We start from the raw sequence: 26,627 nt of genomic DNA, 5'->3' as shown, positions 1-26,627 counted from the left end.
AAAAACTACTAACTGTCCAAGATAACATTTATTTGCCTGCTAGAAGTGAATAAGTAAAAACTGCTTTTCTTACTTAAGATTTATCTTTAGCAACCACTGAGCTTTTCACTTAAGTTTTGCTTGGCCTTTTACTGTACCTCTAGTATTTCAGCTAATTTTTGTTTTTTTTTTTTTTTTCTCCTGTATTAACTGATTTTATTTAAAACACATTATGGGAGGTAGAGTTATACTAGAACATGAAGCTAGCATGAAAAACACCCACACAGTTAAGGCACAACCAGAAAGGGTGGATTTAAGGTATGTGTCTATCACTTCAGGTCATTCTGCAGCATTCACTACCTGTTCCTCATTAAGAGAAATAAAAGGTCCCATTACTTACTTCTCCTGCTGCTCTGCCACTGCTAATCTATCTGCATCTGGATCGGTGGCCACAACTACTTTAGCGCTTTCTTTCTCTGCAAGCCTCAGTGACAACTCCTAGAGGGAGACAGGTGGGGGCGCAGGAAAAGAAACAAATGCAGTCTTACTTAATTTACACAACACATAAAAAAGAAAATCATGCAGATTGCCCATTGAGTAAACACAACTGAAAGCCAGGTACTCCCTGTTCCTTCCCCAATTGGTTTTTCATCACAGTATTGCATCTAAATGAAATCAAATCCCCAGAAACACGTAAATCTGATGAAGTAGAAACTGAAATACCAGCACAGATTCTCCTTCTTCAGGATTTGGGCATTTGACAGTAGAGAAGTCTGGATCTGGATCTTTTTGTTCAGGTACTGGAATGGGGGGCTGAAAGCCAAAGGCCTTAAAAGCCAATTGCACGTAGTCATGTCCAACTCCATGAAATGAGGTATGAACAAACTTCAAATTTGTTTGCATGTTTAGTTCCCTAGTAAGGAAAGCAGAAATTCAGTTAGATTGCACTTATTTTACAGGACCACTTTCATGTCAGAAAGAGCAAGAGGAAAAAAAATAATAATAATTACACTTTATCCTATTCCGCTGATTTCTGCATTAATTTTAAAGAAAAAGAGTACTCATTTGGGCCTTCTCTAAAAATTGTTGGCTTAAAGTTTCCCCCCTCCTGGAAAGTTAGGTATTTACCTACTGCTGAGCTGGCTGAAAATCTCCTACGGCTGAACCATTCATTTCTACATCAAACTCAAACCCTTTCACCATCCTGAAGATCTTACTCCTGCTCTACTTCACTGAGGTTACTCATCCTCCTCCTTTTACTCATGTTCTGTCCCACCTAACCTTCAAACTTTTTATTCCATTTCACGCATGTACACTTCTTTACTCTGAATTACTGTGTTTCCTTCAGCGTTCTTTGAGCATTAAATAAAATGGCTCACATGGGAGTGTATTATTGTAGCCTAGTGTTCAAAGGCAGGGACCAGACTCGAGCCTGAAGCTAGCTGCTTTACGTGGTTCTGTTCTGATCACAGCCACCTAATTTAGTGACAATTTGGAAAAGGGACTGGGTAAGACAGAATGGGGAGATGACTGAAAATTCTTTCCACCACAAAAAGCACAGGACAACGGCCTCAAGCAGGCAGTGATGTCTGTGGCAGAGTGGAGCACCCAATTTCTGTGAACTATAAAGGCAGAAATCAAGGTACTGATCGAGGACAATAACAATTGCTACTTCCAAGTCCAAAACCATTAAAATTTTGGAAGACAATCCATGCCCTCCACATCTCCCCAGTAAAAAGGTTTATTGTATGGCAGCAGCCCATGCTATATCATTAAGCATGAATCGTACCTATCAGCACTCAATTTTCCACACTGTAATCCAGAGCTTACTTAAAAACATAATTTAAGTACATTTTATTTTTATACAATACCTATGATAACAGATCTTTTTCAGATCTTCCATGTAACAGTCACAGATTTTCTTCAGAGGATCCTGTCTAAGAGGACTGGTATCCACTAGATTGTTATTCCAAGAGCCGTTCCATGGTTCAACGCACTCTTCTATACATTTTATAATTTCCTTGTCATGAGGAGATGTGATCTGTGCTCCATTTTCCCAATAAACCTGGTACGAGTTTAAAGAAAACAAAACAGTTTATTTACAAATATTATTAACTTCGTGAGTTCTCTTATCTACAGCATTCCACATGTTTTCTGCATCTTAAAATCACGGATAAAAGCACAGAATCAGATTCATCCAATTCTCAAGTCATTTTGGATCACACAGTTTATGGCTGCATTTATGTAACGCCAGTTTCTAAGCAAGCGACCTATTTTCAAAAAAAGTTATTCAGCCATTATGACTGAAGTCATCAGGACATGAAAAAAACAAAACTGGGAAGCCTACATTTAGCATTGTTGTACTCAGTGGAACAGAAATAAAACGTTATCTTCTGCATAGCCTGGCATTCCTTTTGATAAAAACAGCTCGTTTTCAACCTAAAAACAGATAAGCACTGTGTCAAGGTACTTGTTCTTCCCATAACTGAGCAACTGTAATCTTTCCAGCTGGAAACACTATCAAACCATGAGCTAAAAGAAAGTTTCTGTCAAAGAATTATGTAGATGACTGTCTTCTTGTGGGTTTTCCAACAGCATGGTTGGTTTCATTGTGTAGACTTTCTATTCAGATCAGTCTCTTTTCTTGGTCACTGGCTTTCATGAAGCACATAGGTCCTCAGCATCAAAACTATTGTTTTATCAAGTTTGGTTAAAATTGTCCAAAACCTTTAGAAGCTGCTTGAATTGACAGGAGAAACATTGGGAGGGAAAAAAAGTGAGAGACTAGAAAAAACACTGTCCTGAAAAAATTGAAGTATTTGGTATCAGAAGACAGAAAGAATAGTTTTTTGATATACTAAGCACTTGGAAAACTGACGAGGCTTATTTTCTTATTCAGTGGTAGGACTAAGCACAGGTAAAGGCTGAATTCCTTTGCAGCTTGTCCCACAGAGGACAAGTGCAGTACAATCACCTCTGAGAGTCACCTCTGTGCACAGTGACGCTGGTTTTGCTATTGTCATTACTCACTGAGCTGCTACTGAGCTCCCAGGCAGCTGAGCTTAAAGTTTAGATTCTTATAAAGTTAAGAAAGGAAGTAACATGTTACAACACTGTATAAGCAGAATTCCTATTATGATTGTTATGCTGTTCCAAGCCTTCAAAAACAAAGCCATCTGTCTCACTGCCCAGTAAAACAAATCTCACACAGAGAGCACAAACTACTACAGTGTCATTAATCAAATATTAAACGGTCACCAACTTCAGCATCGTTACCTACTGCATTAACTAATTAATTCACTTAAGTTCGAGCTCAGTTTTAAGTTCATTTTTAAACCTGAGAGGTGAACTGATGAGTTGTTCAGGCATTCCCTCAGCTGCTGACTTGACTCTACACAATGCCACAACACTCTTGTGCTCAAGACACATAAGCAGTGTGATCTTTGGCTCCAGTCTCAGAAGAAAATGCACATAATTTGGAAGGATATAGAATGATGTGTTACTTGAAATGTTTTTTTCTTTTAATGCACAAGCACGCGTGCTTCAGAAGAAGCCAAAAATGCCTCCCAGTGCACCTAAGGCACACAGGTACTACTGGAAAGCAGCTAACTGATGTGTTATAAACCTGAGTTAAGCCTTACCTTATATCCATTGTCCTCCTTACGGTTGTGGGATGCTGTGATCATCACACCAGCAACAGCTTTCAGCTGCTGAACAGCATAGGGCTGAAAAAGACACCCAGAAATGTTGATTTACCCAAGAATTCCACAGCTGGCACAAAAACATTACATTGTTAGGAGAGTTATGCAAAAGGATGCTGCAGAAATAGCTCTTCATGTTTCACTGGCTTATTTGAAAAGTACATAAACAAATGCTCACCATTCTGTTCTCTGTAGCTAGCAACAGAGAGATGGTTCAGAATATTTCTATGCTGTTGCACAACAACATGATTCTATTTCCCAATTCCATAAACACAGTTGTTAACCAGCCAACTGAAGAAAGCCTACACTTAGATTACATTAGCATTGCGAAAGAGGAAAAAGGTTGAAATAGAATGAAGGAATTCACCAAAAACTTGCTGAAAAACAAGTATTTGGAGCTAGAAACTAGATCAGCAGCATCCATAGCAGACTAGAAGAGCTCACAAAATAGAAAAAGGTTTAGAGCTCTGTAAGAATAAGCTTCTCTGACTAGGAGAGAAAGCTGTGTGTGAGATATTAGAAGTGAATGCAGTCCATTTCTTCTGCTCTAAGCGGTGGAAGTCACGTTTTTAAACATACTATGTATGTGTATATAGTCACACACACACACAAATATTATGTTTGATCCCTAACCACACTCAGATGTTTAAGAACAGAGTAAAAACAGGAGAATGCTTCACCTGTAGCCTGCAATGCCTCAGCTACAGTGACCATTGTCCTAGCTGAGCAGCCTAGGGTGAGATGTGACTGCGACTATCTGCACTCAGAATTCAGCAACATTTTTTTTTACAGCCTCCCTGAAGAGCCAAGTGTACCGAGCATCCTCTGTTTTTCCATTTGAACGCTGGAATTTGAGCAGATAATTGCTAGTTCACGTTTTCAGTAAACTTAAATACTCCCTTAACTGCAGGGTTCAACAAAACGAAGGAGATGACTCACCACGAAAGGCGTAGGGACGTACGTTGAGAAGAAGTAGACAGGTACATCTTTAGCCAGTAGGACAGCTGCAGTGAGCTTTGCAAGTCTACCAACACAAAAATAAGACAGTCAGCCAACCCAAGTCCCCATGACAACCAATAGCTACAGGGCATTATTGTATTTTTCATTCCATTTGTTTCTTAAATCCCTCTGTTTGTCCTTTGCTTATATAAATAGCTGCATCCTACAGTTTGTACAATCAATGTTGTGCAGCTTTCAGGTTGTAGAAAGCAAGAAAGCACTTTTATTTATTGCCTGAAGAGTGCCAGGCACCCCTGTCAACGATGTAAATAAAACATTTATATCCCCTCCAAAAAAAATACAGAGCCTGCTGGAGGAGTGACTTTTCCTTAATTCAAGCACTGAACCAATCTCCCAGAAATACCAAAGTGCCAAATGTCAGCAACAGCAAATTCTGAAGAAAGGAACTCAGGAACCCACCCAGTAAAGCTTGTTCAGCAGTTTCAGGTTATTTCCTGAAACTAGATATATTCCTAAAACATAATTCTGCAAACCAGCGTGCTTTTAACTCTAGAAAGTTAGAAAGTAACCGTGTTTTTAAGCTTTGCCTTTATACTAAACTTTTCACTTCAAAAAGCAGGGAAACTCATTCTCTTTTACGAAGCAGAGTTTGATATGAAGCTGTTCTTTTCAAGGCAGGTACACACAGCTCAACAATTAACAGTGGGAAGTCCTGCTCTGAGTCAAATCCAATGAGAAGTTAAATAAAATGTTTTCTTTGCTCACTTATTTTAATAAACAAGCACTAACACTTGCTTATCTTCCCATGAGGGGTATATTGCAAGTCTGTTTAAGAATTCTGTACTCAGAATTCCACTGATAATAACCTGATATCACTTAGGAGTTTGAGAGCTAAGTGTGAAGTTCAAGCCCCTGAACTTTTGCTCCTGTAACACAATAAAGTCCATCAGTTTAATTACAAGATACCATCAGAACTCCTGCCATCCCCCTCCACGCTGGAACTGATGCAAAGGAAGGTGTGCTACTGCTCACACAGAGCCAGATGAGCGTGTTGATTGGGCTGAAAACACCTTTTTGGGGAGGCTTAATTTGATTTTAGAATGATTGGAACTATGAGACAGTTCAAGGGGACAAAGGCAGCATAATTGAGAATTGATTTGCTCCTTTGACACATGAACCATTAAGACTGTGCTGCCACCAAATCCAAATTCCAAGCTGTGTGCGGCTGAAAAGGGATGTTTTCCTAACTCTTCCACATTTTTAAATTGTGTACAACACAGGCAAATTGGGAAACAGCCTTGCAAATATAATGTAAGGGGTAAATTCAAAACCCTAATGCCAATGCCTGGAGGATAATGTGCTGCACATCTCCATGATCTCCATGTCAGACAGAAAGGTGTGGAGATGCAGGCTTCATGGAAACATAAAAGCTCTTAAAAGATGGTTGCTTCTTTGAAGAGTCACTAGTTTCTGTGCCCTGTAATATCAAGAACTTTTACATTCCTACAACGTTAAATGTGGACAGAAATAATAGTTAAAACAATTAACCATAATAGCCACGTGAACTACAATAATAAACTATAACTAAATAATAATTAACTACAGCATTGTTTTCTTTCATAAACCACGCCATTACAAGCTTTGTTGCCCTAATGACAAGGAACTACGATTCCTCATCAAATTTAGAAAGCAGTTTTTAGGCACCATCCCTCCCCTTTCCCTGCAAAGGGCTCAATTTGACATCACGAGAAGTTTATATTTAATCATCCCGTGTAAGATAGTCCCAGGGTGGAAATATTGAGATTACAGAGCAGCAGAAGGGCATCAAAATAGAGGGTTACAGTAGGCTGAAGGCAGAACTCTTCTCCCCCAAGCACGTTTCAATCAGATGTGTAAAGTGAAAGACAATTTTAACAACAGTGCATTAACATTTAGTGACTTCAAGCTAGAGGTGTTAGTACTCTGAATTTACCTTCACATTTAAATTTCTCTCCAGGCTTAGCAACTTCTTAACATCTGCCTAATGTTCTTGTGCATTTAGGCTGTAAATTCTTTGGTGAGGTGACTAGCCTGACATCCCACACGTGCACAGCAAGTGGTATTACAAAGGCTTTAGTCCATGCCTCTCTTCCTTACTATTTACTATTTAGGGGAGGGGAAGTGTGCACAGTTCACCACATTAAAACGTTCTGATAGAAGGGAACGCATTCAAAGCCACAATTTAATTTCTAGTCTTGCAAATGTAATCAATACTCATACTTCTTACTGCTGCAGTTGCTGGTCACCTGACCTCGTGTGTCATATCCAACAACAAAGCCTCTCTGCTTAAAGTCTGAGAAACTCCTCTCCAGATACTTGTAGATCCCCTGAAAAGAGAAAAAAAGAAGGGAGGGATTAGCTCCAGTGTAGTGTACACAAATGTTAAAGATGATTTTTCACATATGTTTTGTCAGTAGTCAGAACATGCCTCAGCAAACACTGAGGTCACCAAAGCAGCACATTTCTAACCCCCCAAAAAAGTGTTCACACAAAGAAAGCAACCAAACAGTTGTGGGAAATAAAAGTAGCACAGTAAGTGACCAAACCTCAGAAATAGCCAGTAAAATCCTCAAGCAGCAAACGCTTGTTTTCACTCTGCAGCATGGCTTTTTTTTTTTTTTCGGGAACCAAACTATCTTTTTAAAGACCCGGTAGAAAAAAAATCCAATTTTTGAAAATCCATCCCCTCAGACAACACAAGGACAGCGTTAGTCAGTGCTTGCCTTTATCCTTTTGTTCACAACACAAGTCACACATCTTCCAGCGCTGATTCTAGAGTGCATGATCTAAATTTGCATTAAACTGCTGTTTCATCCTTACCCACGGTTTCAAAAGGAAGTTTTTGGCTTCTGACCTGCTCCACTAGATTAAAGTCACCCATTTATATACGGATAGTGCAGCACAAATACAAGCTGTCTTGTCTCCTGTACATCACAGCAGAACATTTCCAATGGCAAGACATCAGAGAAGACCCCAGTGTGGGGAGAAGAACGGGGAAGAGATGAAGGAAGCAAGTTGGTTTGTTTTAACCTGAGGGTGTTAAAGATTTTTCAAGTTTTTAAAATTGGTGGTGAGGAAAAATATGCCCTGAAACAGACACAGGAGGAAAGCAAACAGCCTCTCAGCCAGCAGCTCCTTCTCAAAAAAAAGGTTGGGGTGCTCTCTGAAATAGTTTGTTGCAGCGTTCCAGCTTCACCTTCCACGGGGCCTTCACATTCATTCCCTTCCCACCTTGAATCTCCACCACAGAAACAAGGATGGAGCAGCAGCTTTAGACAAGACGGAAACCGTGTTGTCAGCAGAAGTTTCATAGAATCATTGGGGTTGGAGAAGCCCTCCAGGATCACCTGCTCCACCCACCCCCTACCACCAATGTCCCCACCAAGCCCTGTCCCCAAGCACCACGTCCAACCTCTCCTTGAACACCCCCAGGGACGGGGACTCCCCCACCTCCCTGGGCAACCCGTCCCAAGGCCTGACCGCTCTTGCTGAGCAGAAATGTCTCCTCATTGCCAACCTGAGCCTCCCCTGGCACAACTCGAGGCCGTTCCCTCTGCTCCTATCACTGGTTATCTGCGAGAATTGCCGTGTGCTACAGCTCATTACAACCATTACAGTTCACTAAAACAAACACATCGCCGTGAGCGTATCTTGGCCAAGCTTATCTTGACAGAGCTACCTCTTACCAGGACAAACTCCCTCTGCATGGGGGAGAAAGGGGAGATGTCAAGCTAGACTCAAAAGGATTTTTCCCCACTGCAAAGTGCATTTCTTTGCTACGTCCTTACCTGGATCTGACTCCTTATCACCACGGAGCAAGCTCTTGATGGGAAAGCCAGACTCCTACCTGTGAAACTCGGCTTGGCTGAACTTTTTAAATAAAAAGATGAATGAATTTGCAGCAAGGAGCACAGGTTTCTCTTCAGAGAACCATTTCAGCCACAGCTGCAGTGTTACTATAAAGGGATTAACGGAGAGAGAGAAACACTTGGATCAATTCTTGGCATGCCACTGGAGCCAGAAGCTGGCTGATGGCACGGTCACCAGCTGAAGTCACCTTCACAGCAGGCCGATGTGTTGATCCACAAACACGTCTGCACTGCCCCGATAACTTCAGGAACTTTCACTCCCAGTTGTAAGCAGATATGAGACAGAGGAATGGGAAAAGCTTGTTCACAACGTGAGCAGATTGAGTAACATTTAGGGAGATGAATGGCAGGTTTCTGACCGAGATACCCTCGTGCAGGCTAGCGGAATCTAGCTTGAGGTCAGGGCACGCCGCAGGGTTTATTCTGAACTAGTTCCTCAAGCACCAGGAAGTTGCACAACGAAGCCAGGATTTACAAACGAAGCAGCAGCACGTTGGACAAAGCGGTGCTGGTCAGGAACAGGAAGCAAAGAGGCCATGGAAACTTCTCCTTCAAGGTAAGCTCCGACAGAACAACCACTACTCTTCTACGCACGGGAGAGGCATCATGCTACAAAGCACTCTTTACAGATATAAAACCATTTCAAAGCATTTCTGTTTCATACTTACCCCCCCAGCAGCTTTCCCTCTCCCTCCTGCACCCCTGAACCTTCTCTGCTGGCAGTTCTAGGACCCCACACACCAAATTTCTCCTTCCAAGTGACAACCACCATAAATGTATTTGCTTTTCGAGTACACAGCAGCCCCTAATGCCAGCACCGCTGCTTGTCTCCCCGCTGTATATCCCTCAATCCTCAAACAGAGAAGCTGATTTATTTTTATCGCAGAGCAAGGGCCTCTATTGATCTCTTAGAGGTTAGACCTTCTGCTCTTTCTCCCCCGTGCCTCAAGCCAGCTATTTCTGCTGGAACATTTCTGGTAGCTCCTGGTGCCACTGGCAATCTCAATAACACCCCTCTCAGGGGGTGAGGCTGAATATTTCCTAGAACAACCCCTTAAACCAGCTTTTTTTAAGACAGTTTTGACAGAGATCAATGACACCAAGAATTCTAAGAGCGACACGAGGGCTTTATGGGAGTCCCCTTTGACCACAACACCAGCAATCACAAATGAGAGCCCACCTCCCCGTACCTCCCAGCACGCTGTGGCTCCTTACCAGTTGTTATACTGGGCAATCAGCTGTCCTGCTGGAAACTCTTGCTCTTTACCCAAATTCACACCTATTTTCTTCCAGGTCTGATTCTCCCTTCCTCCAAGACAATCAATAAATCCAACACCTCTCGGGATAAGCCCTTTCATTAAAAAAATCCCAATTTAAAGAGCTTCTCTCTCCTTTTTACAAGACTCAGGTTTTGATGGCGTCCTCATCTAACTCCTCCTGGGATTTCTGAGTAGCTGCTGCCAAATTAAAGACATCCGAGTCAACACCTTGCCGTTACACACCTGCTGATAATTAATAACTCATTAGCAAGCATCAGCATAGGAATGTATAACCTTCCCTGCAGACCTGAAAAATTCTCTTTGGATGCACTGAAATATCGCAAATATTTCCCCAGCTACACAGTTCAGGCGATTCCCTTTTATCAATATGGGTCCGGTCTGCTTCCGCTGCCATGCTTTAAGCAATCCTCTTGCTTGTCCAATTCTCTTTGATCAGGAAAAGTGAGGGAAAAGCGATGGTATCAAGAACAGGAAGGAAAAAAAACTTTGGTTGATGATTCAAGAGATAGTAACAGCTTTATGAAGTCTGCTATTTAAGTCTTTCACCTCCTATATTTAGCTTTTTTCTTACACAGCAGGAGGAAACTCAGAACAATGATGCAAAGGTGACACTATTTTTGTCCCTCTAGAGGTCAGCGAGAGTGACTAATAAACGCAATTGGTCACAATATTTGAGCAGGAAAAATGTAGGCTTTCTGCACAAGTTACGTACCAACGACCTTCAGAAGAGTCGAAAGAAACTCCTGGATATCTGTGCCCTTCTGTAGCTGAATTTTGATGATACCGATAGAATCAGTAAGTGAAATCATAAATGAATTGCACACCGAGGTCTCTTTTGAACAGCCTGTAGCACGTCAGGGCAGATTTAGAGAGACAGGGCTGCCCGTTTCAGGTGAGGTTCAGCAAACCTCTGTCAATCCAGCAGCTTCTGGAACAAGACCACTGGAAGTACTCAAATGAACGGATAAAACGCAGTGAAATTTACTCCAGAAATAAGTTTTCATCTGATTCTCAGGATGTTTTTTTTTAAATTCGATATGCGGCTTTGATAAAAAACCATAAATAGAAGCTGAGCAGAGAGAGCAAGTGACTACTGGCCAGTTCTTTAGCTTCAGAAATGCGTAAGGCTCCTGAAACTGAACTCACCAAGAGACTCCCCGCTGACCAAAACAAAAACTTTCCACTTTCTGCCAACAACGTGCACGAGCCAGCCGACCTGAGCTCAGTCACGCTTTCACGAGGCTCAAAACACAAAGGCAGCATGCAATCCTCAGGCGCCTGGAGCATGACTGACTCCAAATCCAACACACTGCGCCGGCCAAGAGGTAAGGTGACTTTTATTAACTTCCTCTGCACTATCTAGGTGTTTACCCTGCTTCAAATAAAGGGGATTGTTTAAACAGCTTAAGTAGTCTTAACGTTTTCATCCCTGACAGCATGTTATTAGGTTTTGAGCTACTGTTTTCGTCATCTCTTCAGCTCATTCCCACCATACAGCTCTGCTCGTCCCGTTCCAGCACTTACAGCTCACCACTTGGGCACCCAGGAGGCCAGACCTGAAGGAAGCACCATCCTCAGACGTATCCTATTTTGAGCTCAGAGACCTAAAGCAAGCTTTCTAAGCCTAAAACGAAACTGAAAAAAATGAAACTGAAAAAGGAAAAACGATCAGAGATAAGGCCAGGCTCCGAGCCCTACAGATAAGCTCCAAGACGCTACTTCTCTGCTTTTACAAGCCCATATGATGAGCCATTAGAATTTGTTTTCCCTACAAAAGTTTGGGCTCCAGCTGGACAAGTGGGACATCAGCAGTATGTTTAAGCAAGCCCAAGCTGTTCCGAGCTCTAAATGCTTTTACTTTGCCCTGAGCCAACAGACAAAGTGGTTTCAGTCGTGTCTGCTGAGGGTGTTTCTGAGAATTAGCTTGCAAAGAGAGGAATACTTTAAAAAGTTTAAGTACACGGTATTACAATGACAGAATTTAGTAACCCTTTGTAAATCAGGTATTAAAATACCTTTTATCTTAAAGCTGAAGCACCATTTGCAAAAAGTAGTCAAAGCAGACAAGTTTCAGCAGGCTTCTCATAACAGAAGCTTGTTATTGGTGTTCTGAGAACAACAAATGGTGACAAACGCATCAGTTCATTTCACGTTCAATACTCAAGAGTAAATGTCTTAGCTGTCCCTGCCTTTAAGTATATTTAATACACACAGTCCAAACCTTTTTGTATTTTATATTTTCATAAGGAAAGGAAATACGGACCAGTGTTCAGACTTGTCTTACACAAGCTTGAGATCAGCACGATGGCAGATCAATTTGAAATGTATTCTCAATTAATTTACGTAGCTCAGTTGTGAAGATTAAATATTTCACTACCTGTTTGGAGGAATAACTTTTCAGAGGAACACTTCAGCTGAGAATGGTCCTGGTACTGTACAATCAGTACATTTAAGTACAAAGTCACTCTGAGACAGCAATCCAGAAAGGAGCACAGCTCTTTTGATCAATAACTAAGGCATCAGCTGTTCCTTCCAGGAGACAGACAACAGGGGAACAAGTTCTTTGGGAAAATATTTAATCTGTTCTTGGACAAAACAGGGCAGCAAGGAACGGCAGAGATGGTTACACCTTACACTAATCAATAGGTTGATATTTGGATAAATAACATAACTCGAACATTGCTTGAAAGAGAAGCGGGGATGGAAACGAGGAGGCTGATCATTTTCCATCCCTCTTCTGACATGCGAGACCAAAATCAACATAGAAGAAAATGGTGTAAGACGTTGAAGGAACAAGTCTAGAAGTTGTACATGTGCACTTTTGCTAGTCAGAACAACCTAAAAATCGGTTCAAGGACAAGATGCATTAGCAGTGAGGAGCCTGCCACCAGTCCTGACCACCACACAGCACTCCTATCATCCACGGCAGCCTCTAGGCAGCTCAACTCCACCCAACAGCTTCTGCGCCCCTTCTAAACATACTCCCAGCACCATCACACAGCCTAATCTATAGCAGAGGAACAGGAAATTAGGACTAAAGCCTCCATGGCCAAATCTTTACTCCACATACATGCAAATATACATCCTATGAGACCCTTTCCAACAGCACTGCATTCCTTGAACCCACTACACACCTATCAACGTGGCAGTCAAGTTCCAAGATCTCCCTGTCCCTGACATTCATATCAGGAAATCCACCCCAACACGCTCTGCTCCAAACTTTGGAAGACCAACACCTGTTTTTTTACAATGTTTTCTTAGCAAGTAATTCTATAGCAATAAATCTAACCCAAACATGTAAGTACTAAATCATAGATAAACCATGAAACATCAACTTCCTTGAAGCAGTATGTAACGTAAGATTCGCAATTTGAGGTCCAGTTCATTCTCTGATTCAAATTAATTTCCTACTTCTCCATTTTAAAGTTTTCCAGGAGCTGCAGGAATGCAGGTGCACTTCACCACCATTCTCCCCTACAACTACTTGAGCCCACTGTGAGTAACACTCCCAACCACTGCTAAGGGAAGGTTATCCCAGAAGCAACATACACCACAGATGTTCTTCAGTCAGCCTACATTTGCTTTTTCATCCTACTTCTCACTCATTTCTCTAGCAAAGCCTGTTGCTTTTGCATACTTAATCACAAATTCGGCTAAAAATAGAAGAAAAGGGTTGTTTGGTTGGGGGTGGTTATGCTTTGAGGTTGTTTTTTTGTGTGCTGGGGTATTTTTTGCAGAATACTGAAGGTTCTTACGACAGCCAATGATTTCCACCTTCAGAGCAGCGTAACAGACTTTAGCTACTGGCCAAATTCCAGCCGGAGCGATTACGCTCTGCCTACTAGGATGTCCAGTTAAACCTGTTCCAACTATTTTATTTCCTTCCAGCCCTAAAACATTCCACGCTATCACTATGGCTGCTGTGTTTCGCCTCCAGCTTGTGTTTCAGGGCAACATTCCCCGACCCAAAAGCTTCCTGTGAGCTTGCTCAGTTCTCTGGTACTGAATTTCCCCACGTACCTGCGTTGACTGGATCACCGTTAGGTCATTGATGTAGCAGAAACCAGCTCCCATGGCAGAGCGGAGCCCGGCAGTCCCAAAGGTCAGCCTGCAGCAGAGACGATCCCGTAACTCCTTGTGCTTCCCATTCTGTAACAAGTTCTCGATCTGCTCTTTTGTTTTTTGGTTCTGCAAAAGAAGATTCAAGGTCTTTGTTTAGCACTCAAAATCAGGACTGAAACCATACACGTTTTGTTTTTAATGAATTCTTAGACAAGTCCTTCCTACCCTATAAAAATCTCCATCTACATGAACTAGCTGACCTTGTAACTCTCATTTCCATCACATTTTTTCCTGTTTCATCCTTGTTTACGAAGCATGCAGCCATCGGTGTGCTGATGTTCAGTTACCCACACACCTTCCAGCTACGTCAAGCCCCTAAGTGATGGGCACAGGCTTTAGAGCATGTTTTTCCAAGGCAGGTAGCACAAGTTAACTCGCAATCCGTGCTGCTGGAAGGCAGACAGAAATCTTAATTTCAAAGCCCTCTTTCCTTCCTCCCCACCTGCGGGAAAGGTCTGCAAACAAGCCCAGCAGAATAAAGCTGACACTGTAAAATAAAGCTTGTCTTCCACAACAGAGCTTCTCTTCTCAATTACATTAACATTTAGTGAGGTGGGCAGGAGAGAGTGAAAGCCTCCATTTGTCACAAATTCTTGCAGAAGTTGTGCATTTGTCCTGCCAGAAAAGCCCAGTCATATTCAGTGGGGCTGAGGAAGGATGAATGCTGCTCCACCAGAAGGTAAATGCCCCGTGCATCGCTGTAACAGCCACTGTAGCTACTCCACAAACTTCATTTTTCAAGTTTATTTAGGAAGCTCTGGATTTTGTCAGTTAAATACATAGAGTTAAAGCAACTTCAAAACTTCTACAATTACTGAAAAGCTCAGAAAAAAAACAAACACATTTAACACACAGTACGTGATACAGCCACTACGCAGGGAACTCACTGGGTTTAAGAGCTGGCATCTTTCCGAAGAAAAACCAATTCTACTCCCCAAAGCAGCAGTCCTATCAGTGAGAAGTAACCTTTTTTCATGTTAGATAACAGGGAGATTTATTTCCTATGGGGGGAGTTCCTGACCTGCAAAGAGTGCTTCTTGTACCAACAAAAGGGTATAAACACCACCCAAGTCAGGACTGGACACCAGGAAAGTTGTCATCCAGTGCCTTCAGCATCTAAAACCCAAGACTACAAGGGATGGGCACTTGAGAAGGAAAGAGGTTGGCCAAATAAACCAGTAGGAAGCAATTCTTCTGATCTGACACCTACTCATTGTTCGACATTTATTGCCTTTACGAAGAAGGACAGCTTTTGTTTCCTTCATGTATAAAGAGATCATTTCCTACCGCTCAGAGTCCAGCTGAGGGAGCGATCAGATATTTCTCCAAAAGGCTGCCTTCAAATATTTACCTTCAGGCCTGCACAGAAGGGAAAGCTCCAACCCTACAACCCTACAAACGCTTTGAAGTCAGCCACGTGCAGCACCCAGGACATCACAGGGCAGGGCAGGATACAACCTGCTCCTTGTTGAGATCTCCCTCTGTCCCTACAGATCTGTTCTGCCCTCGCATTATCACAGCTACCAGCTCCCAAAGGTACAAAGTGCACACAAACAAACTCTTTCCTTTTTTTTTGTGGTTAACCTGCACCCTCAGCTAACACCGAGGCTAGGGGGACAAGGAGGGAAACTTTAATATTAATTATTTATGATCGTGAGGATTAAACAGTCACAGCAACACGAATCCCAGCTCCCTGGGCATGTGTAGGGAGAGGAGAAAGTCCTCTGGGACAAAGAGAATAAGGAGAGAAGAGTAGTGGTGCCAGTCCTTTTACTCGATGTACCTGCTGGTGCATCCTTTTACACGTTGATTCCTGGTGGAAGCAGCTCACCCATCGGCTGCTGTCTTGAAGCAGTGGATAAATAAGCACAAGTATTTAATAACTGGGGATTTTGAGGGCTCTGTGAATTCCTTTGGTCATCAAGAACCTCAGTCCTGTCTCCTGGCACCCAGTAAGCACATTGCAACCTCGTGCAGGCTTGCTGAGGACAGAGCCCAGGCAGAGCGATCAGTGCAGAGCATAAAACAACAGCTCCTGTGACAACCATAGCACAGGGCAGCTCCGGCTGCACAAAACCTTCTCCAAAACCTCCTGCTTCGAGCAGAGCCCCACACAAGGGTTAAAGAAGGCAAACGGAATCTGGAAGGCGAGGGTGAGACACCCCTGACATTTAAAACAGAGGTCAGCCAGCGACGGCTCCCGCCCTGCCTCAGCAGCGCTGGGGAACTTGCTCTGCACGGAGAAAAGATCCTCGGGAGGGTTTGGAAGCGCTGGGAAAAGCCTGCTGGAGTCACCCACACCGCCTCCTCCGGGGAAGAAAAGCTCCTGTAAAGCTGGTACAAAAACACCAAACTATTTCCACTGCTCGACTTGAATCCTAGCAAAACGAGAGACGTGAGCTTAAATTAGATTTTTAAGGGTTTTGTGCCTTAAAATAAAGGGCAAGCCACTGCTGTCAGGGCTCTCGGAGGGCTCCGCAACCAGAGCGAGCCGTTACTCACAGCACTGCTAAGTCAGGCCCCAAAATAAACCAAAAAACAATGGGGCACAACTACGAGATCCCCGAAATGAAAGCCTCTTTTAGCTGCTCGGAGGCAGGCAGCCAGAAAACAAATGACTAACGCGGAAAGAGTTTGAGGCAAGAGGGCCTGAAAGCCCCGTTTCACGCCACCAGAACTCAACGCACGGTTCTGCCTTAAAATAAGGTTATTGAGCATCCTTGGTAGCTTTTTTTTTAGGATACACCCTATTGCTCACCTGCAGGAGGAGAACAACACGTACCACACCACCCGTTTCGTGGCCCTGAGCTCTGCGAGGCTGGGGCAAGGCTTTCCTTGAAGCCACACCACCACTGTTTCTGTTACAAATAGATGAACTGCTTTTTTTTCTGCCTTATCGATTCCCAAGGGAACAAAAAGGAGTCAGCCAAAATAGCATCCCAACACCGGGGAGCTAAAATTCCCTGCAACTGGAAAAGAAAAGGAAGGGGAGGGAAAGATACAAGCTAAAGATAAAAAAAAAAAAAAAAAAACAATCCTAAAGCTTTCATGAGAGGACCTGAAACTGCTTAAAGGTTTTCCTGAGCTTTGGAAGCCAAGCAGGGCAGCAGCACCGTGTTGGCACCCAGTTCAATGAGCTCAGAAACACAAACTCAGCCCCTGAAGTGCCCCCTCTTAACTGCTGCCTGGATCGGTGTCAGTGAGCTCCGTCAGTCCCAGCGCAGAGCCCTGGGGAAGTTCCTTCACAATTAGCAAGTCCTGCACTCGGATTTTCCTAAATATCCTTTAAAAACAACAAACCAAATCCCACAACACCACCACCAGACCGCTGGAAGCCTTTGAAGCAGGAATCAGCTACGCTGTTTCACACAAGCCTAAGCCTTGAATTCATCTCCAAAGCCTCCGCAGCTTTTTGGACACGCCAGGGGCACAGGGCAGGTGCTCAGGACCCCGCAGCACCCGATAAGGTGGCACAAGGAGGCTGCAGATAAGGGGAGAGCAGCCGGGAGGGCCCTGCAGGGAAGAGGCTGAAAATGCACCAAAAGAGGGGCAGGGAAGGCAAGAGGAACCTCAGGCTGGTGACAGGGCTACAGCTGGGTTTCTGAGCGTGGCTCTTACCCTTTTTGGCGTCTTTTTTTCCTCTCTTTCTCCCCGTTTGGTCCTTCCAGCCCTGTATTTCTCAGGGCTGCCCTGCCACGGAGGGGCGAAGAGGACAGGCAGGAGAAACAGCAACAGCTCCCAGCCCATCCCGGTGCCAGTTTGAAGGGCTCCCCCCTCCCCGAGCACAGCTTCTCCCTGCTGAGTGCCACCTCCCTGCTGCTCCTGCCCCCCAACAGCAGCTCTGCCCTCAGCCACAGCAGCCAAAACCGCGGCGTGAGCGCCCTCAGATGCGCTAAGCCCCCACCAAGATGTAAATTTGTGAAGAGCTCTTAATCAGCAAGCGGCTCGGAGCCTTGCAATTTGATACGTGGGAAATGAAGAGCCACCAGAGCCAGGCACTGTTTTCTTATCCCCATCTCAAGCAGAGTACCAAGGAAACCCAGGGAATTATCTCGTTCTCACAGGTTTTGCGTTAGCAGCAGGCAAAACTGAAGAGAAGGGGGCTGTCAGGAGCTCGGTCAGGATTTCAAACCCAAATATTTCACATAACCTCCACCGCGAGTCCCGCGGGGCCAAGCGGCTGCGGTGGATTTTAAGAGGGAAGGAGATGATCCTGTTAGGGACATGAGGTACAGCTTCAACAGCTTCCCAAAAAACATTTTCTGCCTGAATCCGACGTACGACAGAACTTTGGGGTCAAACCCCACAGCAGTCAACGCTCTGCAACGTCACGTTTAAGAAAGGCTGGGAGTTTTACTAAAAAAAAAGCATATTTTCTGCAGAATTCAACATTATGCTCCTTTATTTTCGGTTCTGTATGGCACAACTGCCTACTGAAAGGGAACGGCACCCTCGTGGTGTAGCTCAGAGGGACACAAGCTGAAACAACTGCAGAATTAAGGTGCGAGGGCACAGAGTATTTCCCACTGATCGTTTCACTCCCCACCACGTAAATAAATGTTTGCTGCCAGGGTCAGATCTCAAGGCGAAGGTCCTGCCAGCAGAGCTGCAGTTCACAGCTCTCCCTCCGAGCAATCTTGGTGTTGCAGGCACTTTTTGCCTGGAAACAGGGATAAAAAAAAAAAAAGAGAGAAGTCAGATTTGCTTCACATTCAGAAAGCTGACAGCCACAAACGAAGCGCACCGAGCTCTGCCTGCCAGTCTCTGGTTTTCCATCAAGTTTAAGCTTTTTTTTAAACAAAATCAGGGTCGGTCCCTTAGACCCAAACCCACTGGAGTACATCTTTGTAGGATCTCCTGCCCAGCAGATGCTGCACTGCCTGTGGCATAGCCGATCACCGTGCAGACATAACTGAAGGCCAGCAGCAGCACCTGCAGCAAGTTTTCATTTACAATTTCCCTTCAAAAATTTGAGGCTCTCATTTTTTCCTCCTTCAGCAAGAAATGTTTGTTTTCTAGCCAGCCATTTTGACCAAAAAATAAATAAAAATCAGTCAGGTGACAGTAGAGAGGCTGATGCTCAGGATAGCCTGTGCCAGCGCAGTGGGGTACACTCGCATCCTCCTTCTAAATCCTAAATCCTGCTACCAAAAGCAAAGAGGCCCCAGGGAAGGGAGCAGCACGTTCAAAGTGTTCCTTGGTTTGGTGACAGGACTCAGGAGGCCAGGCTGATTTTGGGACTGATGACCTTGAAGGTTTTTTTTCCCCAAGGTAAATGATTCCGTGAGCTCAGACAAGTGCTACCCAGCACAAATAGTGCTGGAGGAGGGTAGCAGGCCACAGACAGCTTGAGAACCTCAAAGACCCTTCAGATAATAAAATCCAGCCACCCACCAAACACAAGCCCACTGCTAAACCACGTCCCTGAGCCCACAAAGCCTTCCCACCCTCGAGCACATCGACGCTCCCGCCCAGCTCGGTGCCATCTGTGAGCCCACTGAGGGCACGTTCGATCCCCTCGTCGATGCCATTGACAAAAATCCTAAATAAAACAGGCCCCAGAAGCGAGCCCTGGGGAACACCACAGGGTGAGAGGCTGCGGAGCGGATCGAAAGCCATCCACGGCCACCCAGCCAGGATTTTCCCCGCTGAATTTCACAAGCCACAAGTCCTGCAGGTCACGCCGAGCCGTCCCCAGCCTGTCAGCAGAGGCAGGGTCACCTTCTGGGCATGCCTTTAATTTTATTTAATTGGGAATTCACCAAGATTCGAAACATCACCTTCAGTCAGCTCCACGAGCAGCTTTCTTCCAGCGTTTGGCCTTCAAACCCACCAACCTCGGCAGCAAGCAGCAGGCCAAAGCTAAAAAGGGGGCAGGGAACAGGGTCTGCTGTTGTCCTTCCCTTTTAGCCTCTTTTAGAGGCAGGCAGCCCCAGGAGCCAGCTGCACAGCCCAGCAGGGAAGTCACCTCATGTGCTGGCCCAAAATAAAACCAAAAATACTTACAGAAGTGCTCTTTTACACATCTTTCCTGTGAGTCTAAACATATTAGAACAGTTCAGTTGGAAGGGGCCTGCAAAGATCATCAAGTCCACCTGCCTGACCTCGGGGCTAACCATAAGTCAGGGGTTTGTTACAAAGGGCACTACCCAAACAAAGATTTCCATGCACAATATAACCCACTGCTGCTGAAGGGGAGCTCTCACCTTCATCCCAAAGCGCCCCGATTAATGTGCTGGCACAAAACCCATCTACCCTGAATCAGCTGTCCCAATAGCTCATAAAATCCTACAGGTCTTAATGTTTGAGCTTGCAATGAATGCAAGTTATTTTTGGAGAGCTTCTCTTTTCATCCATGGCCACCTCCTAGGCTTTATTCTCTGCAATTTCATTCCTGGAAATTCGCAGTAAAGGCTTTGTAAAAAAATAAAACCGGTGAGTTGAACGACAGGAGCAGGTCACCGGTCTGTAATTACCAAGTCCATTTCCTCCTCAAACATCGCAAAAGCTGCAAAAATTAAGTGGCAGCAGTCAGGAGCACTCCAAAAAAGCCCCTGAAAGCTTCCTCTGCTGTGCACGACAAGCGTTCAGCTCCAGCACTGAGCACACCTCATTTCTGTGCTGCTCTCCGTGTCGTATCCTGACCACTTTAAAGCCTCCTGAGATGAGGGAATTACTACAGACAAGGTCCAATTTCCCGAACTGCTCTAAACAGAAGCGGTTTTCTTGGAGACAACAGCTCTGACACAGCTTTCTATACAATTCAGATGCCTTTAGGAGACTCGAGACAGTTATGGAAAGACAATAACAAAGTCGGAGAGTGAATGAAGAGAGATTAAAGGGAGAAAATAGAAAACAAAGACTAATTGTTCAGCCCTCACTCGTAAGCCCTGGGAACAAAAGCGTGTGCCTGGTGTCTCGGAGCAGAACGTAAAGGCAGCAATCAAGGGGAGAGCAGGGAGATTTAATTAGGGAGGCTCCTCCGAGCCAGTCGCCAGCAGCGTTAAGGAAGATGCCCAGCAGTGGTGAGACAGGAGAAAAGCAAAACGATCGTCACGCAGGCAGTTTTCTCCCACCCACAGCCCAGCCTTAATCACAGTTCGTTTTAGAGGAGGTGAGCACGTACACCCAAACCAAAGGGGACGACAGCGAGGCACGGCTCGAATTAATTACAGCGAGGAAATTTCAATCAAGCTCGAGGACAAAAGCTCCCCACAGCTAAATACAGCGAGGGGGGGAAAAAATAGCACAGGCGTTTTGCTTTGATCGGAGGCAGTGAAAGTCCCCGGGGGTGAGACAGAGCCCTTGTTTGATAACAAGGTTTGTTGTTTGATAACAGCCAGCCTCTGGAGACCTCGTCTCCTGTGCCTGCGATGTGACGAGGAGCTTCTCCTTGCAGCTTTCCCTCCGTGTCCCCTCCTTTGTTTACATCGGGTGCCGCCGCACTGCCCGTGCCCAGCCTCCTCCTGCTGCTGCTGCAGCCCTCCTCCGGCTGCTCTGGAGCCCCAAAATTCACGGGGCTCCTTCAAAACCTCTCTAATTATCAAGTTCAAGCCCCGGAGGAAGTGTCACGATTGTCACCTAGAGAAGCTGGGGGTGAACAGGTGCCTCTTCAGCTGCTATTTGCCTGGCTAATTTCAGGTTTGTAGAAATATTATTATTTCACTAGTGCTGGGCTTAATCAGCACTATTTTTTCCCCTGGTAGCCTAAGGTTTAAAAGGTGTAAACCCTCCTAGATCACACCCGTTTGGGATCAGCACACACTGAGCTGTTTAAGAGCCTTTTAGCAGGGTAACCAAAGGAAAGTCAGGCTCCCAAACCCCTCGGTGTTAGAGCTCGGCCTGGCTTACCAGGTGTGGCACCACAGATATTGTCACCTACCTGCACTCCTCGCTGCTCCCAGGCACTTCCACGGGCATTTGGTGAGCGTTAGCTTGACAAAAAAGGAGGCAAATGGCCCCAAAATATCCCCCCTAGCACACAGCTGGCTGGGGCAGGACCACAAGGAAGCCACCAGCAGGGAGGTGCAGCAGCCTGTGGGGGTGTTTGGGTCCCTCCCCACCCCCAGGCGATGTTTTTAAGCCCAGCCCGTGACGTTTTGGTAAAGAAGCAAAAAATAATAAGCCTCTCGGCAGCGGTTTGGGGAAAATAACCCCAAAAAAAGGCATTATTAGCGAGACGATCCCTCAGGGGAATTAGCACTGCGCTAACACAGCCTGCAGCCCGCCAGGTGGGCTCTCAGCCCCCCGTAACCCCCGAGGGGGGTTAGAACGAGGATATTTTGGGGGAAATAAAGGCGAAAACGGTCAAAACGCCGGCTCCGGGGGCACCTCACACCGCCGGGCAGGGGGTGCCTCGGCTCGGGTAGGGGGTGCAGGGGGGCTGCCAGCATCGTGCCCCCGGCCCTCAGTGACCCTCAGCAGCCCTCAGGGGCCCCATCCCGGTCCCGGTCCCCGCACCTTGTCCCAGCTCAGCCACTGCCACACCGCCCGGTCCAGCTGCGCGTCCCCGGTGCTGCGGGCGGCCGTCAGGGGCACGTTGGAGTTCACGTCGCCCATCTCGGGTGAAAATGGGGAAGAAGAAGGAGGAGAAGGAGGCAGCGGCTTCACTCCGCGGCACCGGGCATCGCCGGGAGGGCTCCGCAGGGACCCGAGGGGCCGCAGCCGCCGCCCGCTCCCCTCAGCGCCGCCCGCACCGCTGCTTCTCCACAGCGAGGCCCCGCCCCCGCACCGCCCGCCCGCCAATCAAAGCCCGGGATTGCCGCTGGAGGGGCGGGGAAATGCGGTCCCGCCCGCCAGCTTCCTGTCGGGAAGTGTAGTCCGGTCCGGGCAAGACGCGCAGCAAAGTGGATTGGTTGTTGTCAGGCAGAGAACTACAAGTCCCGGCAGGCCTTGCGGCGTGCCGCCTTGTGCCTTAGGGGGGCAGCGGGCCCGCTGAGGGGCCCGGCCTCGCCTCCAGCCGTCACACGGCGCTGGGGCCTCGGGGGCTGAGGAGGCTCCTTGGGTGTTCCTTGTTTCCACTTATATACAAATAAATAAATAAAAATAAATAAATAAAAATAAATAATAATAAATGAATAATAATAAATTTCACTTACAAATAAAGTAAATAAATGTGTGTGTGTGTATTTAGGATATCCCGTGCTGCCCCACTGAAGGGGCGCGCTATCCGTCAGGGTGATGTGCGCGAGCAAAAACCTAAAAACCTAAAAAATTTCCTTAATTGTGCCCCTGTCAGCCCCAAGCCAGCTTCCAAGCTTCTCGCTTTTCTGCCTCTGGAAGGAAAATGGCATCAGTCCGCCCTTGGGCAATGAGCCCGTGGTTTTGGGGTGTTCTCCGACAGGCTCCAGCAGCAGTTAAATTGATGTGAGGAGGGAAATAACAACCCTCACCCCATCCCAGTCAGCCCCAGTCGTAACTGGGTTGTCCCCCTGTGTGCTCAGCCCTGCTGCCATCCCCAGCAGCTCTGCTGAGGTTGCCATAGCGATCGCAGGCCCTGACGCGAGGCTTTGGGGTCCGCAGGGTGATGGGACTGCGCTGTGAGGTTTTTGGGGTCCGTAGGGGAATAGGATCGCTGCCCAAGGGATGCTGGAAGAGAAGGGAGGTGTGAAACAACAGGGCTTCACGGCTGGGAGCAGCACAGGCCCCTGGGGAGGTTGAATGAGCTTGATGGGAGAGGAGGATGCAATGGAGGGATGGAGAGATGCAGGGATGCAGCGTGGGGTATTGAAGCTGCTCAACATAGCTCTTGTAAGCTATACAAGGGAACAATCTCTAATAAAAGCTTAGAAATCGTTTTTAACATCCCTCCCCTTTGAAGCTGTCAAGTGTGTCTTGAAGGGAGCTGGTTCCTGGCTGCAGACACAAACAAATCCTCTGGTCCAGAGGGCTGGCTTGGTACAAGGGGGTGAACCTATAAACTGTTGCACGGGGCTGCTGGTAGGCAGCAGAAGAGGTAAAGACAGAAATAAATCGGCCTGTTATCACTGAAGGGCTGTCCTACGGCTGTTTACGGTGTAGAAGGAGAAGAAGGTGGAGCGAGGAAATCACACCTAACAGATGAATCCAACAGTCAGCGGGCGAGATAGCTCTTCTCTGGGGGGATGAGGGGAATCCATCTGTTGGTACTGATGCTCGGAGAAAGGAGGCAGCCCGTGGGGCAGTAGGAAAGGGCCCTGCAACCAGAGCTGCCACACGATGAGACAGAGAGAACCCTGCCAGCCCAACCTGAGCACAAACTGCACAGCACCGTGCTTCCCATCAGCTTCGGCATCACCCTGCAGGCTTATGTACCCGATACCACCTACTCCTTCATGTTATTTCCTCTCCCCTTCTCATTTTTCCCTTTCCTCTCTCTCTGCATATCTCCTCATAAAGAGGTGGCAGCCTTAGCAGCTCTGGTGTAATCCTGAGCCCAGTTAAAGCAGTGGCCCAAGCAGCCAGAAGCCAGGACATTTTTCCAGATCTCAGAATAGCCGACGAGGGTGGCTCCCTCAGGGAATGTGCACGAGAGTCGACACGAGGCACAGCTTCTTCTCTTCGTATCTTTGCTGCTCTTTTCTGCTCCTTCGTATTTTATTTTCGAGGAAAGGCCCAGCACAACAGAAGCTCCAGTCTATAAAAACTTCATTTTCCCCAAAAAAAGGACAATGCCTATGTTAAATGCCTCTCTAAAGCCTGCCAAGCAGGAATGTTTCTTACAAGAACTCTGTAGCTCTTTGGAAAGGCAGTAAGAGAGACTCTTAAAATTAAACTTCATATTTCAAATGCTTCCATTCGTAGCTACATTTTTTTTTTCCTTATGCTCTTAATGAGAGCTTTAAATTATTCTGAAGAGTAAGTAGTCTTCTGCCATCAGAGCAAGCAGGCTGTTTCTTTATATGGCACCCTGAATCTCATAAAATAGTTTCACACAAGACAGTGACAGCCGTGCCCACACCCCACGTTATCAGTGCTCAGCTTCCCGGCCACAATTAAAAGCAGGATTTGACCTTCATCGCTGTTGCTTAATTAGGAGAATGATCAGTCCTTCAGCTATTGGGGATCCTCCGTGATTATTTCCCTGAAGAAAGATAAGGCAGCCTCATAGAAGATAAGAATCTGTGTGCGTGTTATTTCTTTCTTGGAAATAACCACAGCACAGAGGGGCTGAAACTTCTCTGCAGGATCTCCTGTGCTGGGAGCTGCCAGCGCCACGGGGACCGTGGTGGGGCTCAGCTGGAGGGAATGACTTCATCCTAGCCAAAACGCACATCTACGTGTGCCTATGTGCAGCTCTGTGTGTGTGTTTTAAGGGAAAGGCGCTGCTCCCCGTGCTGCTCTGACACCCAGAGTGCCCCCACGTAGCATAACTGCAGCCCGTGCCCCCAAAACGAGAGTCGTCTTTTAACATAGACGAAATAATGCAAGTTAAAAGAGACTTGCTAATAGCACACAGCTCCTGTTTGGGGTTTAAATTTACGCACTGCAGGGGTAAAGGTGGTTAAATGCACCCGTCAGGGCTGGGCTCGCAGCGTCTCAGTAGCGTTCCCCCGAACAATGCTGCGCATATTTCGCTCCTACCAACGCGCTCCTTGCTTTTTCAGCAGAAGAATGGCCGAGCGCACGCTGATGTCACTGCAAAGCAGAAAGAAAAACCGTCTGTACGGTCGTGTGAGCATCCTCAGTGACCTGGCACCGCAGAGCAAATCCTCACCCACAACAACCCGGATTAGCTCTGTTGGTTACCCAGAGCTGCCCAGCCCCGCGCCGGAGAGCCTCGGGGCTGAACCCAGAAGGTGCGGTGTTTCCATGGCAATTTTGCCGCACGTAATTTATTCCAAATAAGCCTCCGAAGGGCCCACGGCTCCTTCCAATGATATTCTGCGATTCTGGGCTGTTTTTTCTGCCCCCTGGTTCCTGCAGTGAGACGAGTCACGCGGGATGAACCCAGCGCGTCCTTCCAGCTCGCTCGGCAGGCACTCCGCATGCCCTTGCTCCGTGGCACGGCTTTTGTTTTATTATTTATGGATCCTGAACAGCCTGTGCCTCTTGGGTTACCTGGTGATAATGCAGCAACTCCCATCCTTTCATTTGCCTCGCTCGGAGCACCATAACGCCAGGCAGGCAGCGCAACCCTAAACCCCGGGCAGCGATAACACCCCTGCCAGTCGATAGGGTGCTGTGTGGGGACATGCCTCTGTGGGGACGTGCCTCTGTGGCCCCAAATGCCATATTTAACCTGATCTGGGGTCCAAGCAGCTGAAGGCTTTGTCCTGAAGAAGCGCAGGCTGGCAGAAGGGAAGGACACAGCAGGAACCACCGAGGCTGGGAAGCTCTCCACGGCTTGGTGCTTCACGGTGGGAGCCCTGGCGGGGTCTGATCCTGCACCCCCCAGCACGGACAACATCCTCTTTGGTTTGCTGAAGGCTTAAATGCCCTAAATAACCCGAAAATAATCAGAGCTGCCGGAAAACCTCTGCTCTCAGCCCAACAGCAGGGCTGGATCCTGGGGTGACAGCCCCTGCCAAAGCCCCCCCTGGGTGTGCCACGTTTTGTACCGGGCAGCTGGGTGCAGAAAACCCACGACAGGTCCGGTTCTGCCCACAGCAAACACAAAGAAATTCAGGCCCGTCGCCTCTCCCCACCCTAAATTCTCGCCCGATCTGATAAAAGAGCATTTTATAGACTCCGGTGAA

The 26,627-nt window shown here is 46.4% G+C and overlaps 1 protein-coding gene across 2 annotated transcripts in view; it reads right to left on the bottom strand.

Annotated features, from left to right (window-relative positions):
• PGM2L1 (phosphoglucomutase 2 like 1) overlaps nucleotides 1-26,627 on the bottom strand; it is a 39,566-nt gene that overhangs the window by 10,994 nt on the left and 1,945 nt on the right. The window contains exons 2-9 of one of the 2 annotated variants that reach the window (XM_032207922.1): nucleotides 22,411-22,541; nucleotides 13,849-14,016; nucleotides 6,900-7,006; nucleotides 4,620-4,704; nucleotides 3,621-3,704; nucleotides 1,851-2,044; nucleotides 703-892; nucleotides 380-477 (exon numbers count right to left, since the gene is read on the bottom strand). In XM_032207922.1, coding sequence (XP_032063813.1) covers nucleotides 380-477; nucleotides 703-892; nucleotides 1,851-2,044; nucleotides 3,621-3,704; nucleotides 4,620-4,704; nucleotides 6,900-7,006; nucleotides 13,849-14,016; nucleotides 22,411-22,509 — 1,025 coding nt within the window. In that variant the 5' untranslated portion in view covers nucleotides 22,510-22,541. Of the gene's footprint in view, nucleotides 1-379; nucleotides 478-702; nucleotides 893-1,850; nucleotides 2,045-3,620; nucleotides 3,705-4,619; nucleotides 4,705-6,899; nucleotides 7,007-13,848; nucleotides 14,017-22,410; nucleotides 22,654-26,627 lie in introns of those variants that run through there. The other variant, XM_032207921.1, reaches the window with a different exon arrangement.

Source organism: Aythya fuligula, chromosome 1 (assembly GCF_009819795.1).
Source record: "Aythya fuligula isolate bAytFul2 chromosome 1, bAytFul2.pri, whole genome shotgun sequence".
NCBI lineage: Eukaryota > Metazoa > Chordata > Aves > Anseriformes > Anatidae > Aythya > Aythya fuligula.
This window is presented reverse-complemented; position numbering and strand designations above follow the sequence as displayed.